Source organism: Neoarius graeffei, chromosome 21, assembly GCF_027579695.1.
Source record: "Neoarius graeffei isolate fNeoGra1 chromosome 21, fNeoGra1.pri, whole genome shotgun sequence".
In the NCBI taxonomy this organism is placed as follows: domain Eukaryota; kingdom Metazoa; phylum Chordata; class Actinopteri; order Siluriformes; family Ariidae; genus Neoarius; species Neoarius graeffei.
In genome coordinates, this window is record NC_083589.1 from 36489333 (window position 1) to 36501757 (window position 12425).

A 12425-nucleotide genomic window follows, 5' to 3' on the forward strand; every position below is an offset into this window, starting at 1 on the left:
TTGGTTGGAATGTTTCTCCAATTACTTGAATATTTAAATAATATTGTCTGGCGTTGAGTGGTATATCAGATATATTCCATTCAGTGAGCATGATATTGAGCGAGTTGAAGGCAAGTTCAATATCATGCTCGCTGAATGGAATATATCTATAGACTATGAAAAAAGCCAAACTATTATTATTATTATTATTATTATGCATACACATTCCTTTCCGGGTGTTCAACGCGTCTTTCTCTTTCAAAATTCTCTCAAAATCTTACATATTTAACGGAGCAAACCTGGTGGCCATGTTTGTTTACAAATTGTCACAGTTGCTCGCTAGCGCAAAAGTTTTACATCTCTGTCGTGTCTCTTTTCCAGTTTTTCAATGTCCGTTGATGTGTTTTTCTGTTGTAAATATACGTAAAGAATATCTAATGAAGTTTTGGTAGCCTTTCGGGTGTTCAATGCGTCTTTCTCTTTCCTGGTGAACAAATAAACGCTTCTGTGCATGCACAGCAGAAAACTTTCTCACTGGATATTCGTATCAGCTCCGACGTGTGACGTCATGTCGTCTTGACGTAATACATGTGGGATAAGCGATATGCTAACAATACTGCATGCTATCAAACCAAATGAATGAAACCTGCTAGAAGGGAATAGAACACGTGTTTCTATTCCATCGAGAAAGTGTCCTGTATGTATAATAAGTCCTGATATTTCACTCCGATGACATCACTTCCAGTGTTTTCTCGCTGACTTTGATGTGCATTGTCAAAATGGCAAACTGGTTCAAAATTAAAATTCTTTCGATTAACTTGCTTTTTTTTGTGTGTGGATGTGTCCATATAATATAATGAAAATTTATAAGGTGGTGTAAAGATATGAAGTTTATCTTCTCGTGTTGAAAATATTTTCACTCATTATTCATGTTTGTTGACTCACTTGTGAATATGTTCAGCACTCAAAGATAAACTTCATATCTTCACGCAACCGTGTAATATCCTCTATTTATTGTATGTATACGAGGTGCGACTATTAAATAACAAGATTAATGCTTAACTAAAGAGTAATTGAAGTTTAACGAAGAAAGCTTACATTTCAGTTCCATTCCTCGTCAATATATTCCCCTTCTGCAACTACACACCACTGCATTCTGGTCTTCACCTGATCAAAGCAGTGCAGTAGGTCTTCTTCCATTCATTTTCTCAGAAGGTCCGGTATTTTCTTTTTCACTTCTGGAACAGACTCGAAACAGACTCCCTTGAATGTGGACTTGATTTTAGAGTAAAGAAAAACATTGCATGGTGCGAACAGGGAGGGTGGTCAAGTACTGTGGTGTCCTTCTGGGCCAAATACTGCTTCACTGAGTGTGCTGGCACATTGTTTTGTTCAATTTCACCAAAAATTTCAAGTTGATGCATTGCTCAATTTTTGAGCTAACCATTTTTACAACACTTCAGAAAAGCACGTCTGTTTCAGGTGATGCATACTCTCACGCGTTCACTTTCAGGTTCAAGGGTTGGTTTTTTTTTTTAAGCTTGCCCATTGGTCAGTGTGTGCCACATAGTTCACCTCAGTCTGGTTATTTAATAGCCACACCACCTTTTCACCCCCCATTCACTTGAGGGAGGCTTGTAAGTACGGCAGAGCAATAGGGCCAGGGTTTTATATTTTATTTGGAAACTTCTGAGAAAAAAACTCAGAATTTTTGAGATTAAAGTCAAAATTTTCGAGGAAAAAAGTCAAAAGTTTCAAGCAAAAAGTAGAAATTTTCAAGAAAAAAAGTCAGAACTTTCGAGAAAATACTCAATTTTTGAGAAAAAAAGTCAAAATTTTCGAGAAAAAAAAAGTCAGAAATCTGTAGAAGGCGGGCTTCCATACGGAAGTGACACTCACTCGCGGCCAGTAGACATGAATGGCTGAGACCAGAGCCATGGAATTCAGAGTTGTGACAACCGGGGTACAGGAAGTCGGTTGGTGATGTGAAGGCTATCACATTGTCAATGTCCGACTGATTTCGCCTCCTGAAAAGACCAAGTTCACGACACTGCCTCTTCAAAGTCTGGATAGAAATCACAATATTGTGATTCTGTGCCAAGACTGCAAGGATCTCTTTGTTATTAAACCCAATCCCGAAATAACATTTGATTAAGTCGTCCATTTCAGCAGCACTAAACACAGTAGTAGCAGACTAAGTCTCCGCCAGCTCTGAATGACCTGGAACTTCCTGGTAGCCTAAATTTGTGACTTTTTTCTCGAAAATTTCGAGTTTATTTTCTCAAAACTTTTGACGAAAATGTTGACTTTTTTCTTGAAAATTTCAACTTTTTTCTCAAAATTTTCGACTTTTTTTCCGCGAAAATGTCGACTTTTCTCTCGAAAATTTCGACTTTTTTCTCGAAAATTTAGACTTTTTTCTCAAAAGTTTTGAGATTGTTTCTCGAAATTTTTGACTTTTTTCTAGAAATTTCTGACTTTAATCTCGAAAATTCTGAGTTTTTTTTCTCAGAAATGTAAAAAAAATATATGTATTTCTTAGTGGAACTATCGCTCTTCCGTATGTAAGTTTGGAGTTGAGTGCACATTATTAAATGCCCTAATTCTAGGTCCTTTTTTTCCACTTTTTTGGGCAAAAATTTTATCTCGACCCAACAGTCTGGTAACTAAATAAAATATAATGCTTACAAATGACTTGGACAGCCTCTAGCTCTCAGCAATACATTTCACGAAAGATAAAAACTATGAGGTTCTCTTCTGACACACTGGCTGTAATAAAAGTGGATTGCTGAACAAATTTTATTCACGATGCACCTTATAACAAAAGACAATCCTGACCCATTAAGGAGATGCTGGAATTGAAACTTCGGCCTGTTTGCTTCCATATTAGGAGCTGCAGGAGCCTGAATGGTCCTAAACTAAAGCTGTGACAGATTACAAATTTATGAGCTTTTCTCCGTGGGTGGGTTTGGCCCTGGTGCCATCTTGAGCTAAAGCAGTGGGTGTAAGGCTGACTTGAATAAACCAAGCACAATGTGTGCAGTCTTCATTTACTTAATGAGTGTCTAAACTGTCCCAAGCTGATCAGTAACACTCAGTGTGGCTGTGTGCGTGCCTACTTCACAGGTTTTTACTTCTATAGTTATATCACCTTTAGTTCAAACCTGGCCGTTCTAACACAACCTTTCTAATGTTGCAGGTATATCTAAAAGCCAGTGCATTTCTTGAGTTTGCATTCACAACTAGATTTAAGTTTGGGATGAAATCTCTTAATAGATTTGCACTCACATGGTTAATTTATAATCACATTAACTGTCATTAACTCAGGCTTTGACACCACACTGTGATGTTTATAATCCTTGTAATGGGGGGGGAAGCAAACTGGTTATTATACTTTGTGACTGTATTTCATACTCATGCTCCTGCCTCAGCTCAGTAACTCTGTCTTCTCCTGAGAAGCTGCACTGTAGCTGTGAATACCTGTCTGCTTTTTATCTTTATCTGATCGCGCTATTTACCTTTCTCACGCTGTCAGTTTTTTTAATCGGCTGTCGATGTAGTTTGTTCAGTTCATTAATGCGTTGAGTTTCAGCAGTCGAGTAAAAATAAATGAAACATTTTTTACTTCTACCTGCATATAGCCCTAGCTGAAGTACTCCTGTTTTGTCAGAAGTAGGAGGAAGTTACTCAGAATCTGTCTGAGTGTGTCTGTTGTCACATTTTAGCTGAAGGTTAATAAAGATATCTGTCATCTGGTTTTGTTGAAACATATAGCCGTGTGCCATAAACATCGCAATGCAAGCTAATATCATGTTTAATAAATAATTTTACCTAGAGGTAGTGTATATAAGGAGGAAAAAGAAGTGGGCCTAGAACAGAGCCTTGTGGAACGCCAAACTTTGCTATGTGGTACCTATGCAAGAACAAGCTTAGTACTTGGCGTTGGCTTTTAAATAAATGGTTAAAGGAAAGCTCTGGGATTTTTTTTTTTAACCTGGGCCCTATTTTCCCCATCCCTTTGGGTCCAAATATTTACTAGGAGCAAAAACAATTTAAAGCTGTCCAGTATTGAGTTAGAACGCTATAACCATGAAGTCGCAGCTACAAAATGGCTACACAGCACAATTCTATGAGGCAATCATCCACGTCAAAGTAAACCGCTTGTCATTGCTTTACCTTTTTCTTCTTCCAGTCTCTGATGCAGCACCCCATTCAGTGTCTGTAGTCGATAATTGCACGGGGCTGTTTTCTGATGTCCGAAGGCCTCCTTTCCATGTTGTCAGACTCTCGTAGATTTTGTTGTAATAAATATTCAGGTATTACTTTGGAAAGAGACTTCTGCATGACTTCTCCTTTTGTAAACAGGCCCCACGCAGTAATTGACTACAGGCACTGAATGGGGCGCTGCATCAGAGACTGGAAGAAGAGAAAGGCAGAACAATAACTGTAGAAAAAGACATTTTCTACAGTTTCTTTAGTTATTGAGAGAAAACTGACAAAGTTGTATCTCTGTAGGGATCCTTTTCATGTTGTCTGACAGTTATAATAACGTTATGGAGCCTGTCAGTGGTGAAAACAGATTTGGTGTGGATTTTAGCCCAGTGGAATTACATTGTATAACCATTTTGCGGTTGCTAGTTATAGCGTTCTAACTCAATACTGGACTGAGTTCAGTCGTTTTTGTTCCTAGTAAATATGGATTCAAAGAGATGGGGAAAATAAGGCCCATATAAAATACTATTATATCCTTTTGGTGGGCGGCACGGTGGTGTAGTGGTTAGCACTGTTGCCTCACAGCAAGAAGGTCCTGGGTTCGAGCCCTGGGGCCAGCGAGGGCCTTTCTGTGTGGAGTTTGCATGTTCTCCCCGTGTCCGCGTGGGTTTCCTCCGGGTGCTCCGGTTTCCCCCACAGTCCAAAGACATGCAGGTTAGGTTAACTGGTGACTCTAAATTGAGCGTAGGTGTGAATGTGAGTGTGAATGGTTGTCTGTGTCTATGTGTCAGCCCTGTGATGACCTGGCGACTTGTCCAGGGTGTACCCCGCCTTTCGCCCGTAGTCAGCTGGGATAGGCTCCAGCTTGCCTGCGACCCTGTAGAAGGATAAAGCGGCTAGAGATAATGAGATGAGATGAGATCCTTTTGGTGTTTGTGCTTCAGCCAGTGGTCTTAATCCTAGTTATCTTCTATCACGATGCCAAAAAAAAAAATCTGCATTTATTTGTGTTGTCTTCTAGTAGAGTAGAGAGATGAGGCATTTCTGTAGTTAAGCAGTTCCTACTCCATGCAATTTGTAAGGCTACCAGTTTAGTTTGTCATCATTTCCGTTTTAACTTTTCATCATTTTACCCTGGTGCAAACTTTCCTGCCTTAGCATTTTTCTTTTCATTGGGACAACATGATCTGTTATGAAGTGTAACACTGACTAAGCAATCGGTCAGTTTATCAAGTTCTGTGGACCAGACTTTCAGTCTGATTTGAATTCTGGCTGTCAAGGTAAAAGTCATGTGTTGATATGTTTACGTTAATACACATTTCTTCTCCATCAGGGTGGAGAAACCGTGTCCTAAAGGCTGGTGGGGAAGCCCCATGTGTGGCCCCTGCAACTGTGATGTCAGCAAAGGCTTTAACCCGGACTGCAACAAGACCACTGGAGAGTGTCGCTGCAAGGTACACACATCTCCCCAGATGCAAACAGGGCTTAAAACGGACTACATATATCCTTAAATACTGTTTCACAATGTTTTCTAGACAGTGTCGCCCCCCCCAGAACATAATGCTCTAGCTGTCCTGTTGCGAATATTGTACCTCTAAGTATACGAGTTGTTTCCATTTCACTACTTTCCTCACAGGATAACTACTACCGCCCCGAAGACAGCGACACATGTTATCCATGTGACTGCTTCTTCCCTGGTGCTAGCTCCCGAACCTGTGACTCGCAGACTGGCCAGTGCCCGTGTAAGGCTGGTGTGATTGGGCGACAGTGCAACCGATGTGATAACCCCTTTGCAGAAGTGACCAACACCGGCTGCGAGGGTGTGTAATTACAGCCTGTTGCTTTATCTCTGTTCACCTGCAGTAATTTAAAATAAGGAGTGCTGATCTATAAATCTATAATTGCGACAATGCTTATTGTTAAAAGCACTATACAAATAAACTTGACTATAATTCATTATCTGTTACCTGTATATCAGCTTACTGCTGGTGTCAGAACATGATATTTTATAGCATTTAATACCCCGCACCTTAAAACGGAAAGCTAATTAAATGTGACCGTTATTACATTTAGATGGTGCTTATAGATTATTTAAACACCATTTGAGTCTCAATTTAGCAGCTTCATAAAGAAATCATCTTTGTTTTTACGATTCTTACATAATAACTGCCCTAAGTCATGCAGTAGGATCAACACAATAATAAGTAATGAAATAAATGAAGCTGAGATGTGCCAAACTGCATTTATGCGAATGGGAAAAGTTCAATGTCTCTGTGTATCCTGCCTTTGTACCGCAGTTGTTTATGATGGCTGCCCCAAGGCCTTCAATGCTGGAATCTGGTGGCCAAGAACCAGTTTTGGCCGTCCAGTTGCTATGAATTGTCCCAAGGGATCTGTTGGTGAGTGTTGCAGGCATGTTCTACAAGAATCAGGGTGTTGGATATCAAAATCACACACACACAGTTTACACTGGCATTTTTATGACACATGTACATACAGTATGCGCAAGGGCTGTCACAACAAATTTCACTGTTCTAATAGTACTATAAACACTTTGACTGCCAGTCCGAAATAAAGTTTCTAAGCTCTTTGACCAAATGATGCCTCTTGCTTCAAATGGAAAAAGTAGTTTGAATAAATGCATGCTTTTTAAATATAAATATAACAATCAAACCAAGTGCGTGTTCTAAACATGATCTTTACATATGCTGAATTTACAAAAGGCACGTTCCTGGATTTAGAATTGTTTTTCTGTTGCTCACTCTCAAATTATTTGATTTTTATTTATTTTTTGTTTTTGTAGGATACAATGGAGGTTCTTCCGTGTCGTGTTAGTCTAATATAGTAAGCAAATGTAGTGAATATGAAGCTATGGGGATTATAATATAAGTTTAAGTTAAAAAAAAAACAAAATAAAACTAATGATAATGATAAAATAATGATGCGTTCGTATTAATTAAGTAATGATAAGTAAATGTTTTTTTTAAAGCTAATATATAATATACTTGGGTATAAATAAATGACTCAACAGCTTAAACACTGACAGCTATTCAAACGTTTGGATTTTCTCCCCCCCCCCCACACACACATTTTTTGTGATAATGCTTCTTTGTGGATTGCCTAGCTGTTGTGTTTTGGATTTTGGACAAACGTGCATTAAGCAACACATTCTGCTCAAATTCTTGGATTAATGAATTGGTTGCTGTGGATTTTTGCCCCTCTGCTTTGCCTTTCTCTGCCGTGCTGTTTTCTTCTGCTTTGCCTTTTCAGCTGAACCTTCACACCCACTCAACCCTTTATCCTTTTCACTGGCCAGCTAAACGCATGTTAACGAGGCATTAGAAAGAATCCATTTGCTAAACATGCCTTATTATAAGGAGAATATTGGCAGGCCCGACACAAAGTCACATTCTCTACCGAAGCAGTGAGCGATCTGTATGGTTGAAAGACTAGTCCGGGACAACTGTTTTCCTGTGAGGGAGACCACACAAGTATTATTGGCAGTTATGCACCAGAAAGCAATGACCTGATAACATTTAGGCTGCCTCCGGGATTTTCATTGTTTGCAGACTGTTAGTTGCTCTCAGTCTAATCACGGAACAATATGTCATTACAGTGACACGATTGTGCTGGAGAATGTTTAATTAGGTTTTTGAAATGTGTATTGTAATCTGTGTATTTGATCTAGGCACCGCTGTGAGACACTGCAGTGATGAGAAAGGCTGGCTGCCTCCTGAGCTCTTCAACTGCACCACCGTCACCTTCTCTCAGCTCAAAAAACTGGTACCGTTTTCACATATTTAACACTTGATGGAAAATGTTAAAATGGCTGAAAGGCATTTCATAATCAGACTGATCTTAGAACTGTCTCAGCACAGCCTGATATTCAAATGCGCACATTTGATTGACGTCCATCTTCTAATCAGAACCTTACTGGACAGTACAACAGGGAACACTTGGCCAAAGATGAATCAAAGCTACATATTTAAGTTATTCCACGAAATCGAGTCGTACATGAGCTGATAGCCGATGAGGTGCATAGTGACGAGATTGAGTGGAATAACTGTTTTGTTCTATCCACATTCACTGGACTTTAAGAAATTAAGCATTTTTATTTTTTGCAAATTCGATAAATAAAAACTTTATGCAAAACGTCCAACAAAATAATTTCCGCTTAGAATGTAAACAAACTGGTGAAGTGATAGTAGCAATTTGTGAAAAATGCTATAATAATAATTCTTGAAAATTTTGAAAAATACATTCTTACCATCAAATACTTTCATTCCATATTTTGTTGCTTTTTTATTTTTTTTGTATTTTTTAGGGTTTTGTTTTCGAATAGAGTTTTTATTTCATCTTCAGTTGGTTCAGCAACACACTCCACCATTTTGTTTTTCTCTACTCACGATATATGAGCCGATAGCCTGGTAGTAGAGTAGCCAGTCAGACCACGTGATTGCTCATATCCAGTGAATGTGGATAGATTAACCTATAAACCTATAAAATTATCGAAATGCAACAGCTTTTATTTACTAGCTTTCTTTCACTTTTCACAAAGTCCACCACTTTTTCTGTCTCATTCTGTCTCCAGAACGACGAGTTGAATCGGAACGAGTCCAGAATGGATGGACAGAAATCTATGGACATTGCTTACATGCTCCATAATGCTACCAGCCAGACTGAAACTTTCTATGGCAACGATGTGAAGACGGCCTTCCAGCTGCTCTCCCACGTTCTGCAGTATGAGAACCAACAGCAGGGCTTTGACCTTGCAGCTATGCGTGACGCCAACTTCAACGAGGTGACACTCCACATCGGCTATAACTCAGTGAAATTCAGTTTTCTTTGTTGGTGCTTTAAAACTTTTACTCTGTAGTATATCTCTATGATAGTGACACTTAGCAAATAAGAGTGTTAAGTTTTACCCAGCAGATTACGCTAGTGGTGTTAGTTTCGCACATGTGGACTATAGTTAATGGCTGTATTGAACGTTTATAAATCCTGTTTGACGTGTTCCTCTGCAGAGTCTGTGAAATAGTTCAGTCAGCGTAAGCCAGTGAATTACGATGCATGTGACATGGCATGCTGTGTGGCATTTAGAGAAAGCAGCAGAATTATCACAGTTTTGTAGGTAGTTTTTATTGTACGTTTTCATTTTAAATCACATTGCACATTTTTTGATCATGAGTACAAGTCTGCAAATAAAAATAAGGCTCCACAGTCATTTTAATCGAGTGTATTGTTTCCATGTTCAACAATAAGACATATAGATAGGAAGTAGGTACTGCCACTACAACATGCAATGATTTAGCTTAGCAAAGCTCCTCTATCACAGCTGATTATGTACCATATATTTAACTACTTACTTGATCAAGTATTCCTGAATAGCATGGTCTTTTCAGGGGAAACAAAATCTATACTTGTAATAAAACGGGTTCTTTATGTTCTTAAGTTTGTAAATTGTATGTGTGGAATGTTACAGAACATCGTAAAGGCAGGCAGTGCCATCTTGGACCCCAGCAATAAGGAGCACTGGGATCACATCCAGAGGACAGATGGTGGGACGGCACACCTGCTCAGTCATTTTGAGGATTACACCACCACTGTGGCTCGCAACATGAGGAAAACCTACCTGAAACCCTTCATCATCGTAACAGACAATATGAGTGAGTCATAAATAAAACACCAGACCAGAAATTTACGATACCGTCGTACTCTTGTTAGTTGTTCAGATGTTTGTGTTAAATATAACATGCTTGTTTTTGTCTAACAACTGTCTTTCTTCACTCCTAAAGTTATGGCAGTGGATTATCTGGACTTTTCCACTCTAGATGATGTAAAAATGCCTCCTTTCCAAAAGATTAAAGAGGAATATCCCAAAGACCTGCAGTCCTCAGTCCTGTTTCCAGGGTTTACTGTCAAATCCACTCAGAACAAGGGTAAACGCTCATATGCAGCATGCAGGTTGATTATCACTGCTCATACAAAATGTGGCTTACGAGTACAAAGTGCTAATATTCTTTTATTGAAGTGTTTTAGATTTTCCTATTTTGTTTTCACCTTTGTATTTGGTTAAATTTGATGTTAACGTTCTTACTAATGAAGATCTTAATAATGTAATTCTACGGCCCAATCCCAATTCTAATTTCTACCCCTTTCCCTCCGCCTTTCCCTCCGCCTTCCCCTTGGCCCTTCCCCTTGAAACTGAGCTACAAGGGATAGGGCTTGAAATTCAACCCTTACGTATTGGGATAGCCCTTCAACGATCGCATACGTCATCGCGTACCTCCGTCAGCGTTTACGTTAGCAAAACGCGACGCGTCATTGGCTGCGACCAACCACTACAGTCAGAGCCAGAGGCAGAAATCTCTGCTGGCAGGGTGTGATTTGTTAACTAACACCACTGAATGGGATATCTTTGGCGCTTCGTGCACCACATCCGACAGAATGAGGTGTCAGAACACTCATGTAAACAATAAAAGCGAGAATAACAGAACAAAACGTACACAGTAAAGCAACCGAAAACAATACTCACTCCCAAAGCTTTTTAGCAGCAGCTTGGATTTCAGAAATCGCTGCTCATTCTCAGCTCGAAAGCGAATCAAACGGCGTGTTTCCTCTGGATAACAACTTAAAACACGTAAATAATGGAGAAAATACATTTATGACAATCTTTCGCCGCGGGAGCCGCCATCTTTCTGAAATCCGCATGAAATCTCGCTGAAATCCGCATGGCATTGTGGGAAATCACTCAAACCCCTTCGTTCGGAGTCAGCTCCAGGAAAATCTCCGTTTGGAGGGGTACAGAAGCCCTCCCCCTTCCCCTACCCCTCCGCGTTAACTGGGATTGGGATACCCCTACCCCTTCACGTGAACGCGCAAAATGGAGGGGAAGGGCCAAGGGGTTGGTCCAAGGGGTGAAATGGGATTCGGCCTACATAACTCAGCAGGGCACATTTGAATTACCTTGTCTAACTGGTTAGTGCATTTAGGTGTGAAATTCTTAGACTAAACTGTTAATGCTTTTAATATTGGTCATTTTGATGATAACGTTCAATGTTTCACTGAAAGTACAGGAAAACCTAGCCTGGCTAACGCGACTTCAAAGCTCTGCGAGCATTTGGTCTGGCCAAGCTATTAAGCCAAACCATTTCCCAGAGCCCGTGGTTGACCCGCCTCCCTGAAATGCCTCAGTTTGCTACTGGTCGAAGCCAGAAAAGGCTGTGACGAAGCTTAAACCAATCACATCACTCTTTCCTCTGACGTATGTGACGCGACGGGGCTAACTGGTAGATTAAACTCTTACCGAAGCCGGTCGGGAGCAAGGCGAAAACGTCCTTCCTTTCAATAAATACCTCCAGGGCTGCTCTTTGCTCCGTTTTCAATGAGAACTTCCCGTTGAATGCTTTCAATACAGCATCTACCGCTGTGTTAAAGGCTTGCCGCTGCTCCATGTTCGTGATGTGAATGAAGCGCTTCCGGCATAGATTCTGTAAACAATCTATGGCTTCCGGTCGCAGTTCTACTACGTCACTGCCTTGAACACGCCTCTACCCAGGGCCGTTGGAGATGCTCAAAGTTGATTGGCTCCCGATTTTTCGGGAGCTTGGAAATGCTGTAGATAGCCTGCCTGGCCAGACTAAGCTAGGAACAGGCCCTCGTGTTGCGTCACGCTTAGGATGGGCGGGCCCAGGCTAAGGAAAACCAAGAGTTTTAGTTTTAAGATGTGTAAATATAATGAACCAATATACGTTAATCATGTTCCCCATTATGTGAGATTATTCTGAATTATTATACCCTTTCTGATGTGCTGGGTTGTTGTTTTTTTTTCCCCTGCAGTCGTTCCAACAGACGAGCCAGCATCTCAAACCCACTCTTCTGAGGAAGACCATACTCAGGAAGAGAGGAGGAAAAGGCAAGCTGAAGGCCCTCCTCAGTTCCCTGTAGCTATTGTTATAGTGTACCGAACACTGGGGCAGCTGCTGCCTGAGCGCTACGACCCTGATCGACGCAGCCTCAGGTACACTACTATCCTACTGCGAAATTTAATGAAGTTGAATTTTAAAGAATGACTCAGTGATTTATAAGTCGGAACATTTGGGAAATGAGACCTCCATCTGTCAGTCAAGTTGTCTGTCAGATTAGAAAGCTCTTTCTTTTGTATCAGTATTCAGATGTTCTATTCTAGGCAGTATAAAGGTATGTGTTTTAGTTGTTTTTCGGGTTGGTTTGTT

General features: G+C 40.2%; 1 protein-coding gene across 5 annotated transcripts in view; it reads left to right on the forward strand.

The window, feature by feature from the left end:
* celsr1a (cadherin EGF LAG seven-pass G-type receptor 1a) overlaps positions 1-12425 on the forward strand; it is a 221762-nt gene that overhangs the window by 173157 nt on the left and 36180 nt on the right. For all 5 annotated transcript variants that reach the window (XM_060903047.1, XM_060903048.1, XM_060903049.1 and 2 more), the window contains 8 exons: positions 5525-5645; positions 5828-6011; positions 6489-6590; positions 7880-7974; positions 8783-8992; positions 9674-9857; positions 9987-10130; positions 12031-12211. In XM_060903047.1, coding sequence (XP_060759030.1) covers positions 5525-5645; positions 5828-6011; positions 6489-6590; positions 7880-7974; positions 8783-8992; positions 9674-9857; positions 9987-10130; positions 12031-12211 — 1221 coding nt within the window. The remainder of the gene's footprint in view (positions 1-5524; positions 5646-5827; positions 6012-6488; positions 6591-7879; positions 7975-8782; positions 8993-9673; positions 9858-9986; positions 10131-12030; positions 12212-12425) is intronic.